Source organism: Poeciliopsis prolifica, unplaced genomic scaffold (assembly GCF_027474105.1).
Source record: "Poeciliopsis prolifica strain line A6 unplaced genomic scaffold, Auburn_PproV2 SCAFFOLD007, whole genome shotgun sequence".
NCBI lineage: Eukaryota > Metazoa > Chordata > Actinopteri > Cyprinodontiformes > Poeciliidae > Poeciliopsis > Poeciliopsis prolifica.
The window spans coordinates 8,582,825-8,599,725 of NW_026562382.1; the positions used below are offsets into that span (position 1 = coordinate 8,582,825).

A 16,901-nucleotide genomic window follows, 5' to 3' on the forward strand; every position below is an offset into this window, starting at 1 on the left:
AATTCCTGCAATATACCAACAGCTACTTGTGTTTTTTACCTTTTCCTTCTAAATAAAGTTTGTCTCGAGTTATGAATAACACTTGATCTTTTGAAAATAAGCAGCTTATCAAGTGTTAAACTAAAATTACAGAATTGTATTTAGTTTATTATGAAACTGAAAAGTAACATTGTTTTCTTTATTATTTTACAAAAACAAAGATTTAAGTCCTATAACACAAAATTAATTACAGTTTGTGTAATCAGATGATTACACCATTATGTATTGTGAAATATTATGGAAATTTGGAACAAAATAGCCCACTTCGAGTAAAACATTTTAGTATTTCTGTTGTCGAAATTATGTGCACATATTGGATAAACAAATTGTTAAAGTTAGTCTGTTCGATTAACGAGCGCACCACTTAGCTGTGGCCATAACATAATATTTATGTATTAGAAACCCACTTTATAATTTAATGCTATATCAAATATCTGAGAAACTGAATTTAATTTTTGATGACTGTAAACCAAAATTGCTAAAACTGACAGAAGTACTCGAAATAGGTCCACGTTCTGGTTTTAATTGCTGCACTGATTTCTTCATTACATTTTAATTTACTGAGATTCACATTTATGTTCCAAAAAACTGTTGCTGTAAAACATGACTGATTTTGGACTATAAACTGAGGCGGAGGCAACACCGAATTAACAGTATATACTCAGCGTGCTTTTAAAAAAGAAAATAATTAAATTTTTCGCAAGCGAACCAATCTAGCTAGTCCTACAAAAGGAATGTCAGTAGCTTTTGCTGTGAGTCTTATCTTTCCTCACACATTCAGCTTCCCAACAAGGACACGCCAAGCTGGAAAACGCACACATAATTAATTCCGGTTTACGGACAACGTCAAAGTAAACGTTTATCTTTTTCTTTCTTTTTTTTAATTTATGTTTTCCATTTTTAATCATCTAAGGTATTAATATTTTCTAATCTGAACAAGTGTCTATTTTCTTAAAGCTACTGAAACACAGTTGAAGTAATATTTACTCATTTCCGGTGCAAAGTAGGCTACACCGGAAATTCAGGTGTAACGCAGGTGAAATAACCGAAACCCGGACGTTTACAAGTTGTTTCGTGTCGTTCCTTGTATTTTATCTTATTTTTGATTTTAAGATTATTTCCAATCCTGTCCACACTGGTTGGATGTAAAATGCTGGACGTTTTTGCTGTTTGAACCCAACCGGCTTCGGTAACCTTTTGGAAGGTTGGAAGGTCGCTCACCTGTTTGCGAAGTGAAAGTAAATTGTGGTTTCGAATTAAACATTAAACTAACACCTGCAATTTGACAGCGATTCCAGAAATGAGTCGTTGGTGTTTCATCGCCTGTTTCTCTCTCACTTGCTATCTGGGTAAGTTTAATTATAAATACTTTTCAAACTACTTTGAACATTTCTGTAAACACACATTGTACTACATAATGGGAAAACAGCACCGCCCTGCTTCCTTAAAATCACAAGGACAACAATCTGCCTGGGATTTGCTTCTTCCACACCTGATCTGTACATATTCTGACTGCACGTCTAACTTAGGTCTCTTACAGAGACTTTATTAGCTTTTATTAAGGTGCTAAGATGCTCTTAATTTAGGTTTTTATGTTTCTGATGTCTAATAACTTTCTGAATCGTCCTTATCATGTTTTGATCTTTGTGTAGCATTCTCTGGGTGGAGATTGTTCTGTTCATTCAGAGCTTAGCAATTCCAACCAAAGACTATTATGTTTTGTTACTCTGCAAACAGACTTTTGTTTACCATGGGACCTCCCACACGGGTCAGCCATTACTTGTTTTTAACAAATAATTCATTGATGTTGATTTTTAAAAAGTACTAGTTTCATTGGCTGTTTATTTGATTTCTAGGTCAAAATAATAATAATAATAATAATAATATAATAATAATAATAATAATAATAATAGTAATAATAATACAAATTAACTAGACTAAAAATAGTTGGTAATATCTTGTGTTTTTCCACTGTATGGGCCACATGCATTTTGAAAGAATTTAATATCTAGGGACTTCATTTTTTTTTTTTCTTCCCAATATTTGAATAAACAAATTCTCAGTGGAAGGCTTGAAATACTTTGCTACATTGTTTTCTATAGTGTACTGATCTTTTTAAGTGTCTACTCTCACTTAAATTATCTTTTTAGTTTCTGGACAAAATGAAAAATATGTACTGGTTGGGAAGAAAGTCGACTTCACTGGCTTCAGCGACATTAAAGGATCCCCTGCTGACATTCTGTGGAAGCATATACGAGGACACATAGGACACAAAGTGGTGCATTTTGATAGCAGTCAAGAACAATCCTATGGGTCATTTGAAGGCCGGGTCACTCTTAACTGGCGTTCTGCAGATCTGTCCATCAGCAACCTCAGATATGAAGACAGTGGAGAATATGTCCTGGAAATATTATTTAACCACAATATTATGACCAAAAGATATCAACTTACAGTCATTGGTAAGTTTTTTTTGTTTGTAACTTGCTGATGAGAAGCCGTCAGCTAGTTTTCAGTGTTTATTTTATGCATAGTTTGCATTATTGTTATGAATAGGTTAGAGTTTAATCACAGCATGGGTAACACATTTTTAAAAATGTAGTTCCAGGAGGGAATAGAGATGGTCAGTCAAGCCAGTGCAGAAGAGCCTTTAACTTGTAGTCCATGGAATGGTTTGTCCAGTTCCTGTAAAATATAATCCATATTGTATCAAAGTCTTTGGGCAAATGATCCTACTTTGCACATTGTTACTTCATAATACTTCATTGAAGTCTTACATTAATGCACATTTTGCTAAATAACTATCTATCAAAGGCAAATTCTGCAACTTATTTTTTCTGTAAGTCAGATCCCTATTTGGTTTCATCAGTCAGTGGTGTGTAACTCTCTGACAGTGTTGTTTCAGTTTCTCTCTCAAACTTCAAGTTGGGTTACACTTTATTGGCTGCCTTGGTTTCATATTTGATTCCTTCGATTTACTTTAAAAAACAAAAAAAAAAAAAATAGATTTCTCTAGTAGTTCACAACTCCTAATGACTGTTTAAATGTGTAATGTGTTAATGATATATTTGTCTTAGATGGACCTTTGCTCTCTTTTTTATCAAAAAACTGATATAGATCTTTGCGACTGAGATCATAAAACTCAGGGAGATTGTTTCACTGTATTAGATCCTTGATTTATCTGGGCATTACGCAGTTGAAATCAATTTGTTTTAACATTAATGTTAAAAATAATTAAATTTTTATTTTTTATTAAATAATTCAAATCTAGTTCTTTTGTGGCAAACTCTTAGTATGTAACATTTTGTGTTGATGTCAATGAATCAGTATGAATGAAACAATTAATGTAAATTGTTTGCTTTTATGGATTATTTCAGACAGAGTCACCAAGCCTAAAATAACCTGTGAAATAAACGATGCAAGCACCGCTGAGTCAGCAGGGAGTGCAACTCTGCTCTGCTCTTTACCATCTCATTCTGATAAGTCCTCACTGAAGTTTCAGTGGAGCACAAATGGAAAGATTGATCTTGGAGACATGCTGAAAATTTCCCTTGGAGGTGAATTTGATGATCGTCAGTACAACTGTACTGTAAACAACCCACTCACTCAAGATTCAGCAGTGTTCATTGCTAAGGACTGCTACCCTGGTAAGATATTTGTTTTACACTTTTGTTCTTTAGTAAAGAAACATATCTTAGAGGCTATTTATTTCAATGGTTATGTGTTAACACAGAGACAACTGCTGAACAAAAGCAGATAAAAGATGTATGATCAATGCTTATAATCAATTTTATTCTAATTTCAGACCAGATTTTTCATTTCATCTGAGTTTAGTTATTTTTTTAAATAACTAAACTTTGTTTTTTTCTTTACAGAGACAAAGGCTCAAGCCGGACTAATTGCTGGTGTTGTTGTTGGTGTTGTTTTTGTTGTTCTACTCCTGATTATCCTCCTGATGGTCCTTTATCTTAAAAAAGGTACTGTTACAAATAAATTGGTTCACTAATAAGGTTAAGAGTAATAAAAGTGGTATAAAATTAAATAATTGAAATCATGAACAAAATAAGCCATAGAGATTCCAAAGCATTGATTCAAAACACACAGCCAACGAAACTCAATTGGTTTGAGGAAAAAATAAATAAAAAAGCTGGAATGGCCCTGATAATAAACCCATATGAATCCAATTGAAAAAAATATGGAAATAATAGATTATCATAGTGCATAATAGAGTCTCCCTGAACTTTAAAATGTTTAGGTCATTCGCTGGATTCATAAGTCAAAATCCAACCTAAGCTATACATTCAATTGATTTCTCCACATATATAGCAGCTATAACCACCCACCAAGCTACTTTTATCAAGAATTTAATACATTTTAATGAATGTTTTCAACACTTAGCATTTTACAATGCTAGGTATTGCAAAATGCTAGACGTGAATTGTGTGAATTACTCCTTTGTTTAGATTTACTCATATGTATAAATGTATCTGATTGTTACTAATATATGTTGTAGATTTCTTGTCTGTACCCTCATTAGAAATATATGCAGATAAAAATGTTGATTCTGTCTTTAATGTGGGTATTTTTTCAAAGATTTGAAAAAGTAGATTGATAGACAGTTCTCTGAAACGTAATCATGATACCTTTTTTTTTATTATAGTACGCTCAAATCGTCGGAAGTCTGTTGTGGAAACTCAGTCAAATTCTGAATTTTCAAAAGGTATGTCACTACTTTGTCTGGACCAGAGATAAAAAAGTCAAACAAAAAAAAGTTAAGTTTTTGCAATAATTTATTGGTGTAAATGACAGAAATGTTTTATTTCTTTTGCCTTTTAATTGCCATCTAGATATGATATAACAATCATTGAACTGATAATACAATTGACACATTTTGCATGCAACATTTTTTTAAGCAGGTCATAGTAATTTTTCTATGGTGGTCTGCTACGAAACAAAGAAGCAGGTTTGCAGTAACAGATGAGATTTTTCTCTATATTAAGCATTTCTTAGTATGATCTTCATGTAAATTATGTGTTAACAGTGACCGTGTCATTGTGATAATTTTTGATTTCCAGCTACTTTTATTATGTCTTTTCATGTTTTTCAATAGTGACACCTGGAAGTGAGGAAACCGAGGTTCTTCTGAACAGAGCACCTACAATACCTTCTCATCATAATCTTGGACACCTAAACCAAAGAAATGATTCTTTCCAAAAGGGTAAACTCCACCGAAAGACTTATAGTACTTGATTAAAGAAAGTGAAGCATAAATGTTTAAAGTAAATTAAAGCAATGAACTTGCAATGGTAGAGGAAATATGTTTCTGGATAAACAATGGCAAATATGCATGAAGCGAAAACAATCACTTTCTTAAGTTACAAATTAAAGTTTAATATGTTGTATCAGATATCACTGGGAACTGAAAATGTAAAAAAAAAACATGCAAATTCCTAAATTTTAATGAAGCAAGGTGTTTTATTTTCAAATGTTATTCAGTAAATAGCTGAACTTTGTTTCTTATCTCCTACTTATATTTTAGGAGATAACATTCAGTTAGTTTTTTAGACTAACTGAATGCGTTTTATTCTTTTGGTTTGAATTTATCTCACTACACGTGGATTCAATATTAAACTGTGCTTTTTTAAAATCATTATTATTATTTTGTGGTTTAGATTCAGAGAAGAACAAAGTCCAAGACAGTTGTTTAACCTCTCCGTCGGTTAAAGAAGTGTGCAGCTTCTTTGAGGAGATTGGAAAAGCTAATGAATCTGAGCCCAGAAAGGTTGAGGAGGAAGAAGTCTTAGAGGAACACCATTCAGATTCTGAGCCTATGAATCCTGGGCTAATAACTTTGTCACCTGAAAGTAGTGAGTATATATGGACTAAAAATTGGCTTTTTTCCCACTGCTACTACCTGCCATGAACATGTTTAAAAGTATTTTTAGACACAAAAAACACTACACATAGAGCTGACATTTGCTACTTTCTCGTTTCACCATAAGATGCATTGTAGCATTGTAGAAGTATTTTGTGCTATTTTCTAAAGTATTTTTTTAAAGTGACTCACACCATTTGAACAAAAGAGCTGTACCCCCTCACCAACACCTCCCAACTCTGACTCCTATGAAGTATGCATGGACACCCAGGTTGCTGAAAAACAATTAAAGTCAAGACAAATTACAGTGGCATTAAAAAAAGCATTTGCTCCTTCCCCAATTACCTATCTCGTATATTCGCCACATTTCATTATTTGAAAATTTTCAAGTAATTTCTTGAATGGTTACTCTTTACTTCTACTGGATTAAAAATCTATTGAACTGGTGCTATGCTTACTGCAATATGTTTTTTGGACACTCTCATCCTGTATGAATGATTGCTTTTGTGATCTTATTTTTTTCACACACACAAAAAAAAAAAAAAAAAACAAAAAAAAAAATGCTTGTGTAAAATAAATCTTACCACAGCTGCTGGCACCCTGCCCTAAGACATTGTGACAGCCCTTCAGGGTCTTTCACCCTTTGGGCCTCCTGGTAAATGACAGCAGACGTGGGCGAGGAAAGAATCTCTACAAAGATTTGCCTTGGGACCCAAAATGGCTCCCCTCCAAAGTCTGCCATTGGAGGAGAGCAGTCAGTTTTTCACACAGGGCCATGAAGGCTTTTTCTTTCCTTATGAACCTTCATTTAAAATTTATATTTTGTGTTTGCTTGTTTTGTCCTTGACTAATATTTAAATTGGTTTGATGTTCTGAAACACCTAAGTGTGGCAAATATGCAAAAACATAGGAAATCAGGAAGGGGAAAACAGTTTTCCACATCACTATAGAGATATTTTTCCCAAACCAAGCAGTCACTGTTTTGTGCTTGCTCCAAATAATACTTTATTGATGTGACAATAGATTTTTTGTCACACCCATTTGCGCTAGTGAATCTCTGACAGGCATGTTCTATCAAGTAAAAAAGCAAAAAGACAAGCACCTGAAACTTCACGTTTGACCAGTTTGATTACAACAATGGAGTTTCATTTAATCCAATCAGTTGTACATGTTTTCATGTAAGTATCTTCACCAAACTATGCTCCTTGATGGCATAGTTATTTTACCCAGTCAGACAACAGCCACATGCATTTTAAGGCAAATCTCAACTTGCCTCTGCAAGTAATGGCAATGTTTATGTGCTTTCTCTGCTTTCCTTAGAAATTAAACTTTTTACAGCTACTTTTCACCTACCTCTGCAATTCTAATTGACATGGAGCATCTGAGAAGTGCCAAATGAAATTTAAAGTAATAAATTAAAAAAATCTGATAATCAAAATAGAAATCTGTACAGAAAAAACGTTAGTTGTTCCTATGAACATTTTATGTAACTTTTCCTTTTTTTTGTTGCAGGTCCAGAGAAAAATAAAGATGAGGACAATAAAGCTTCACATCCACCTCCGGTGGCTAAAAAACCCAACCTTGATCCGAATTTCTCTGCATCACAAAAAGCAGCTGAAAATACAAATCCGGACGTTATCAAGCAGCAAGTTTTAGATGATCCTGCTGATTCTGGAAATCCAAATGAGATGTCAAATGATCAGAGTGAGTACAAATAAGCTAAAAAATTTTTAAAGACAACACTATTAAAACTCCTTTTTAGAACAACAATTTATTGTATTTTTATTTTTTTATATATATTGAACATACAAAGTAACTCAAACAGTATTTCTTATCCTAATTCCAATATCTGGTGAACTTCCTTATATTCTGTTTATGTTATGCCATTATGTTTGTAATTTTGGTTTTTTCGTTCCTGACTTTTCTTGAACCTCAATGAAAACATTTGGTCTGGTTTTGATAACATTATGTTAATGAAAATGTCTGTCTTATGATTTTGTAAGACATAATGCAACAGGAGAATAATATACCTGAAATTTTGCAGTAATGCCTGATAGTAAAATACCTTCATCTCACACTGCACTATCTAGGTGATTTTAACTCACTTTAGAGCTGCAATATAATTTTAAAACAGAAATGAAACATGATCTTTTCTTAAAATCTGCTTTCCTTAGAAATCAAAATTTTTACAGCTGCTTTTCACCTACCTCTGCAATTCTAAATGACATGGAGCATCTGAGAAGTGCCAAATGAAATTTAAAGTATTAAATTAAAAAAAATCTGATAATCAAAATAGAAATCTGTACAGAAAAAAAAGTTATTTGTTCCTATGAACATTTTATGTAACTTTTCCTTTTTTTTGTTGCAGGTCCAGAGAAAAATAAAGATGAGGACAATAAAGCTTCACATCCACCGCCGGTGGCTAAAAAACCCAATTTCTCTGCGTCACAAAAAGCAGCTGAAAATACAAATCCGGACGTTATCAAGCAGCAAGTTTTAGATGATCCTGCTGATTCTGGAAATCCAAATGAGATGTCAAATGATCAGAGTGAGTACAAATAAGCTAACAATTCTTTAAAGACAACACTATTAAAACTCCTTTTTAGAACAACAATTTATTGTATTTTTATTTTTTTATATATATTGAACATACAAAGTAACTCAAACAGTATTTCTTATCCTAATTCCAATATCTGGTGAACTTCCTTATATTCTGTTTATGTTATGCCATTATGTTTGTAATTTTGGTTTTTCGTTCCTGACTTTTCTTGAACCTCAATGAAAACATTTGGTCTGGTTTTGATAACATTATGTTAATGAAAATGTCTGTCTTATGATTTTGTAAGACATAATGCAACAGGAGAATAATATACCTGAAATTTTGCAGTAATGCCTGATAGTAAAATCCCTTCATCTCACACTGCACTATCTAGGTGATTTAACTCACTTTAGAGCTGCAATATAATTTTAAAACAGAAATGAAACATGATCTTTTCTTAAAATCTGCTTTCCTTAGAAATCAAAATTTTTACAGCTGCTTTTCACCTACCTCTGCAATTCTAAATGACATGGAGCATCTGAGAAGTGCCAAATGAAATTTAAAGTATTAAATTAAAAAAAATCTGATAATCAAAATAGAAATCTGTACAGAAAAAAAGTTATTTGTTCCTATGAACATTTTATGTAACTTTTCCTTTTTTTTGTTGCAGGTCCAGAGAAAAATAAAGATGAGGACAATAAAGCTTCACATCCACCGCCGGTGGCTAAAAAACCCAATTTCTCTGCGTCACAAAAAGCTGCTGAAAATACAAATCCGGACGTTATCAAGCAGCAAGTTTTAGATGATCCTGCTGATTCTGGAAATCCAAATGAGATGTCAAATGATCAGAGTGAGTACAAATAAGCTAACAATTCTTTAAAGACAACACTATTAAAACTCCTTTTTAGAGCAACAATTTATTGTATTTTTATTTTTTTTTATATATTGAACATACAAAGTAACTCAAACAGTATTTCTTATCCTAATTCCAATATCTGGTGAACTTCCTTATATTCTGTTTATGTTATGCCATTATGTTTGTAATTTTGGTTTTTTCGTTCCTGACTTTTCTTGAACCTCAATGAAAACATTTGGTCTGGTTTTGATAACATTATGTTAATGAAAATGTCTGTCTTATGATTTTGTAAGACATAATGCAACAGGAGAATAATATACCTGAAATTTTGCAGTAATGCCTGATAGTAAAATCCCTTCATCTCACACTGCACTATCTAGGTGATTTTAACTCACTTTAGAGCTGCAATATAATTTTAAAACAGAAATGAAACATGATCTTTTCTTAAAATCTGCTTTCCTTAGAAATCAAAATTTTTACAGCTACTTTTCACCTACCTCTGCAATTCTAAATGACATGGAGCATCTGAGAAGTGCCAAATGAAATTTAAAGTATTAAATTAAAAAAAAATCTGATAATCAAAATAGAAATCTGTACAGAAAAAAAAGTTATTTGTTCCTATGAACATTTTATGTAACTTTTCCTTTTTTTTGTTGCAGGTCCAGAGAAAAATAAAGATGAGGACAATAAAGCTTCACATCCACCGCCGGTGGCTAAAAAACCCAATTTCTCTGCGTCACAAAAAGCAGCTGAAAATACAAATCCGGACGTTATCAAGCAGCAAGTTTTAGATGATCCTGCTGATTCTGGAAATCCAAATGAGATGTCAAATGATCAGAGTGAGTACAAATAAGCTAACAATTCTTTAAAGACAACACTATTAAAACTCCTTTTTAGAACAATAATTTATTGTATTTTTTCAAAAAAAAAATATTTTGAACATACAAAGTAACTCAAACAATATTTCTTATCCTAATACCAATATCTGGTGAACTTCTTATATTATGTTTATTTTATGCCATTTTGTTTGTAATTTTAGTTTTTTTCGTTCCTGACTTTTCCTGAACCTCAAAGAAAACATTTGGTCTGGTTTTGGTAACATTATGTTAATGAAAATGTCTGTCTCATACCTCTGTTTGCTCATCAACATTCCTTTTAATTTATTATGAAATCGGTTTTATAACAATTGTGACTAAAACACTTTGTTTTAATGGTTTTGTAAGACATAATGCAACAGGAGAATAATATACCTGAAATTTTGCAGTAATGCCTGATAGTAAAATCCCTTCATCTCACACTGCACTATCTAGGTGATTTTAACTCACTGTAGAGCTGCAATATAATTTTAAAACAGAAATGAAACTTAAGCAGTCCCTTACTATCTGATTGTTTTATCTAATAATTTCTTGACCACTCATGGAGCATTGAAAAAATCCCTGATGGTTTAGCTTTTAGTATGGAAATAAATAAATAAATACAAAACAAGGCAGGGACATCAGGAAAGAGTAATGGAAAAAATTTATTTAGATTAGGAGGTAAATAAAACAAATAGCTCTTAAGCTAATTGCCTCTGCAAGTAACAATAATGTTTACTGCTCACTTTTCCACTCAGTTTTATTATGTATTGACTATCATACTTGCATTCACTTTTAACTTGAGTTTGAGAACATCTGAAAAGTAAGAACTGGGGCTTATATACTTTTCTTTTTGATCCCTTGATATTGCCAAGGAACAAACATTATGACAATTATGTGGAAATACTGAAGCTACATCTAAAGGTATCTGTCAGTAACTTACTGGCCTGGATTTTCAATAAGACAAAAGAATTAGTTGTACAATGGCATAAAAAAAGAAGAAGCTTGTGAAAGGAAATGTAATAAAAAAAAATGGAATAAAAATATTTTAGAATTTTTTTAATGTTGATTTGTGTTTCTGTAAAGATAAACTTCTAGAAGGATTGGAAACAGTGGGCAGTCATCTAGACTCTTAAGGAAAATGCTTTAAGTAGTGTGCCAAATAACAATAAGGTACACACAAGCTCTCACCTTAAAATCTGCTTTCCTTAGAAATTAAACTTTTTACAGCTACTTTTCACCTACCTCTGCAATTCTAAATGACATGGAGCATCTGAGAAGTGCCAAATGAAATTTAAAGCATTAAATTTAGAAAATCTGATAATTAAAATAGAAATCTGTACAGAAAAAAAGTTATTTGTTCCTATGAACATTTTATGTAACTTTTCCTTTTTTTTGTTGCAGGTCCAGAGAAAAATAAAGATGAGGACAATAAAGCTTCACATCCACCGCCGGTGGCTAAAAAACCCAACCTTGATCCGAATTTCTCTGCGTCACAAAAAGCAGCTGAAAATACAAATCCGGACGTTATCAAGCAGCAAGTTTTAGATGATCCTGCTGATTCTGGAAATCCAAATGAGATGTCAAATGATCAGAGTGAGTACAAATAAGCTAACAATTCTTTAAAGACAACACTATTAAAACTCCTTTTTAGAGCAACAATTTATTGTGTTTGTTTAAAAATTATATTGAACATACAAAATAACTCAAACAATACTTCTTATCCTAATACCAATGCCTGGTGAACTTCCTTATATTCTGTTTATTTTATGCCATTTTGTTTGTAATTTTGGTTTTTTCGTTCCTGACTTTTCCTGAACCTCAAAGGAAACATTCGGTCTGGTTTTGATAACATTATGTTAATGGAAATGTCTGTCTCATACCTCTGTTTGCTCATCAACACTCCTTTTAATTTATTATGAAATCGGTTTTATAACAATTGTGACTAAAACACTTTGTTTTAATGGTTTTGTAAGACATAATGCAACAGGAGAATAACATACCTCAAATTTTGCAGTAATGCCTGATAGTAAAATCCCTTCATCTCACACTGCACTATGTAGGTGATTTTAACTCACTTTAGAGCTGCAATATAATTTTAAAACAAAAATTAAACTTAAGCAGTCCCTTACTATCTGATTGTTTTATCTAATAATTGCTTGACCACTTGGGGGCACTCATGGAGCATTGAAAAAATCCCTGATGGTTTAGCTTTTAGTATGGAAATAAATAAATACAAAAACAAGGCAGGGACATCAGGAAAAAGTAATTTAAAAATATATTTACTGTAGTTTTACAACAATTGTTAGTAACACTCTTGTCCTCTTATTTTACACATTCGTATGTTTAATGGTATTGAAATATGTGATGCAACAGGCAAATATACCCTCAGGTGGCTCAAATATTGAAAGAACAATGTAGTATTAGCATCCCTTATTTGACACTACACTGGTCAGATGCTTTGCTGACCTCAGACATTCAATGGCTGAAACCAAAAGTGAAACTTCAGCCATTACTTGATATCTTATAGTTGTCTAATAACTATTCGACCACTTGGGGGCACTCATGGTTCATCAAAACAAAAAAAATCCCAGATGGTTCGTTTAGCTTTTATTATGGAAAGACAAATAAAACAAGAGGGTGACATAAGGGAAAAGTGATGTTCATAAATATAATCCAGCAGGGCACTTTAAATTTTATATAATTGATCTACCATTTATTATACCACTGATGAACATTTTGCAAGAGGAGTGCATCAAAAGTGAGGCATATAGTACTTGATATTCCACAATATTTTCTTGGAAATTTTTTACTTCTTCAAAAGGGATGTTGGATATTTTTCAAAAAGAAAGATGTATAACAAGGTGTCATGTGTTTAATAATGATATTATTTTCATTTACTAATATTTTTAGTAACTATGTTACTTCCTCTGTCACCATTTTTCCCAGTTAATCTCTTTTCTTTTGTATTTTTTTTGCATATCATTTGTACATATTTTTCTTTTATATGGTTTCTTTGAAGGTTTTCTTGCCTGTTTCTGCATTTCAATGAACAAAACTGTCATTATTTTTTCAAGTGGAATACATAAAGATTATCATAAAGTATAAACCCAAAGCAACATTATTATTTTTATGATGTCCTCATCTCCAAAGCTTCCAGATTAAATGACATCTTCTATATTCAGAATATGGAACCCAACACAATAGGTTCAGCATCAGCGGTTTTGTTATTGTTTATTCATGATCTGGTATTTTCTGATCCAGAAAAGAAAACACTTATTGTGAATGACTTTTCCATCTACAGGAATGACTAACGTTCATCAGTTTTGACAGGTTAAATTGTATTTACACAAGCATGTCACAGCTTGGAAGAAGGACTCAATTTGATTACCTTTAATGTACTCCATTGCTTTGTTTGGAAGTTATTTTATTTTATTTTACTTTGCCCAGTCCTAAAAAGCCCATGCAGGGATTTTTTTTTTTTTTTTTTTGTGTTACTTACAATAAAATATTCAACATATTTGCAAATTCTTAGCAGATGGATTCTAGCACAACTGTTGCTGTCTGTTTCAGATTCAGGAAGCAAGAAAGAGGAGAATGAGTTTGCAAAATCAACCCCTGAAAATGATGTTCAGCCACCGCCTGTTGCCAAGGAGAATTCTCCTTTGAGCCAAAACTCTCCAGAGAGTTCACCAAAGGCTGAACATAAACAAGACATCAACTCAGATGAGTGTGCAATGACAAGTAGTGGAAAATCTTCTTCATCATCCGTAGAAAAATCAGAAGACGAGGAGCATTTTGGGAGCTTCCACTCCCAAAATGACTGATTCAGAAACAACAGTGGAGGAGCAAAAGCCTGCTCTCTCTGAACCAGAATCTGAAATGGAGACCCTGCAAAATAAATGACCAACATTTATTTTGGTCATTATCCGTCTCCCCTTTCTCACAGAACAGACTCAAAGCCAAGAAATAGACACCAAACAGCAATGCAAAGACTTTTGAGACGAGCCTGATCTAGAAAATATAGTCTCAGAGGAAGAACAAAAGAACGAAATCAAACATAGCACTATAGTCTGCTGAAGACGAAGATTAACCTACGCAGACAAAAATATAAAATAAGAGCTTCAGTGAGAATACAGATGGGCAAACTGTTGGAGCTCCACATTATCTGCTGCCTGTCAGGCAACATGACAAATGGGCACAATTCCAAGAGAAACCAATGAATAAAGAAGACAGATAGAAAGGAACAAAGACCAAGATAAAAAAGTAACAAGGGGTTTCATTCTGAGATTAAGTTGAGGAGTTCTACAGTAAGCTAAAGAAAGATTAGTGCTACATCTTTTTCTGAACATGGACTTGCAGTGACAAGTATCAACCATAAGCTACACAGTATGTTTTGAGAATTGCTTAGTGATAGATCAAGACAAAATGCCTAAGGAAAAAAAATACAAAGTATTTTTTTTTTTCGAAAATGAAAACTTTAATGTGCAAGGTGCATATAACTTCATCTGCCTGAGGATATAGTTTTATGGAAGCATCTTTTGCTTTGTGCACTAAAAAATACACTAAAATGTTTCTCATTCTGTTTTTCCAAACCTCAACTTCAGTCAGTTTCAATGGAGAGTACGGCATTTATGAAGATACCTACTTAAGTCTTCTTGACATTTAGGTTGATTCCACTGTAACACATGAGTATTTGATCTAAACCATTTCAGTGCATCTATAGCTCTATGTTAAGGATCTTTATTCTGTTGGAAGATGAACTTCTGCCTCAATGTCCAGCTCTTTACATTCTTTTCCAGTTTTATTTTCACTTATTTTCCCAATAACTTGAGCGGCACCTTGTCTTGTAAAAAATTTCCACTAAAGCATGTTCAGGGGTAGAATTTTAATGTTTAACAATAACTAATTTAAAGTTATCAATTGTACACATGATAATATTAAATGTATGCTTGTAAATGCTATACTTCTTGTAGTTCTACACACACATGTTAGAAAATGCTTACATCTTTGTACATTTAAAAATCCTGGTGTTCTTTTCACTGATAATTACAATGTATACTCTGAACTTTATATCTAAATATAGAATTACAATGCTTACAGCTGTATATAGTTTAATTTGTTTTTCAGACGTTCAAAAAAACTACAAGCTTTATAATACATTATACAGTGGTGTATTTATAATACTAATCAACAATTAGGCACAACATCTTACATTTAGTATGAACATCTGGATAGGTCTGCTGATTTGCTGCTCTTCAACTTTGTTGATTTGCTGACTAAATATCTCACCCATAGGTGAGTATGTTCATGTCACTTATCCATAATGGATAAAACATTATCAAAACACTCTGCTTGACATAAAGTAATTTGATTTATGTATATAAATAGATACATTTTTATAGCAACAAGACAGTGTTTGCACCACCTAATTTTATCAATTTTTTTGTTTTGTTCATAACAATAAATTTAATAATAATTCTAAGAACTTCTGAGGGTTTTTTTGTATATTTATATTATTATTATTATTATTATTATTATTATTTTTTTTATCTCTGAATGAAATTATGGGAGTGTTTATTAACTTTACTGGTACCTCTATTCCTTCAGTTTTCTGTGACTATTAGAAAAGTACTTTTGTTGCAAATCTAGAGGCAAATCTAATTTTGATTTGTAAAAGCACACAATCTTAAGTCTGTAGTATAGTAATAGCAATTTGAAACATTACTTTTAAATATCATATAAAGCACTTTTCACTAATGAAAACTTACTTTAGCATCAATTAATTCTAATCTGCTTAAACATTTTTATGCTTTGCACCTGTCACAGCAAACCATTTCCATAATTTGCCTTTATGATCATAAGAACTTCATGCTTATGTGAATGCAAAGTGATGTTTCTTCTTCCATTTGCTTCAAAAAAGATGTCTCAAAGGCAACCCAGGATTTGCTGGAAGGTGGCCATATTTTAACCTCTATAAAGGTGAATCTCCATAAGTTAAAATATGATTAAAAATTAAATGATTTTTTTTTGTTCAATTCCACAGGTACAACTAGTTTATTATATACATCTATTCCACAGACTTAATAAATTAGGACGATTATGGCTTTAAAATACAGATTTAATTAGACAAGTCACAATTCAAATCTAATAAAATATAAACATTTTTCAAACATGGCTGAGAATTATCCATTCACTGTACAGTTCATTTGAATTATTCCTGCACAGACTGGCATGAATACATTCCTTAAATACATCCATGTGTAATGTGAAGTGACTTTTCAGATTTAATTTTCAAACTGATACTCTGATTTATTATGACACACATGTTCACTTGGATGTTCTTTTAAACAGGAATACAGTGGATTTTAAAGATGGACAACATATATTGTGTAAAATAAAATAGCATGACCAAAATAAGAAAAACATCAAAACAATCTGCTTGACAGCTTAAAATTTCAAGCCTGCCACCAGGATATTGAAATGTGGTAATATTCGGACGTCAGTAGGGGGCAGTGTTTAACAGTCAGTCTTGATAATGGCTATTTTTTTCCTTCTATCAATTTGGACATTAGAAATTCTCTTTTAATTACTCCATTAATGGTTGCTAGATAGCGTCTGTGAAAGCATTTTGATTGAAAAACATTTACAATGCAGTGCTGAAATGTCCCATTTGATGAATTTATTGCAGAACATTTTTCAAATGGAACCTTGAGATATGAGATACTGCCTTGAGTCAAA

The 16,901-nt window shown here is 32.2% G+C and overlaps 1 protein-coding gene across 1 annotated transcript; it reads left to right on the forward strand.

Annotated features, from left to right (window-relative positions):
* The first annotated feature begins 966 nt into the window (after positions 1–966).
* LOC129361439 (sporozoite surface protein 2-like) lies at positions 967–15,260 on the forward strand. Its single transcript, XM_055032284.1, has 14 exons — positions 967–1,243; positions 1,329–1,388; positions 2,190–2,498; positions 3,414–3,683; positions 3,912–4,013; positions 4,697–4,756; positions 5,147–5,254; positions 5,709–5,903; positions 7,424–7,615; positions 8,280–8,459; positions 9,121–9,300; positions 9,966–10,145; positions 11,565–11,756; positions 13,734–15,260. Exons 2-14 carry the CDS (start codon positions 1,340–1,342, stop codon positions 13,985–13,987), a joined length of 2,271 nt encoding a protein of 756 aa, XP_054888259.1. The 5' UTR covers positions 967–1,243; positions 1,329–1,339; the 3' UTR covers positions 13,988–15,260.
* Positions 15,261–16,901: the final 1,641 nt, after the last annotated feature.

Bases quoted from the DNA above. Each gene is read 5' to 3' on its own strand.
- LOC129361439 (XM_055032284.1), top strand. From the start codon at position 1,340: ATGAGTCGTTGGTGTTTCATCGCCTGTTTCTCTCTCACTTGCTATCTG. The intron at 4,757-5,146 runs GTATGTCACTAC...GTTTTTCAATAG, and splicing joins AAATTCTGAATTTTCAAAAG to TGACACCTGGAAGTGAGGAA. The intron at 8,460-9,120 runs GTGAGTACAAAT...TTTTTGTTGCAG, and splicing joins TGAGATGTCAAATGATCAGA to GTCCAGAGAAAAATAAAGAT.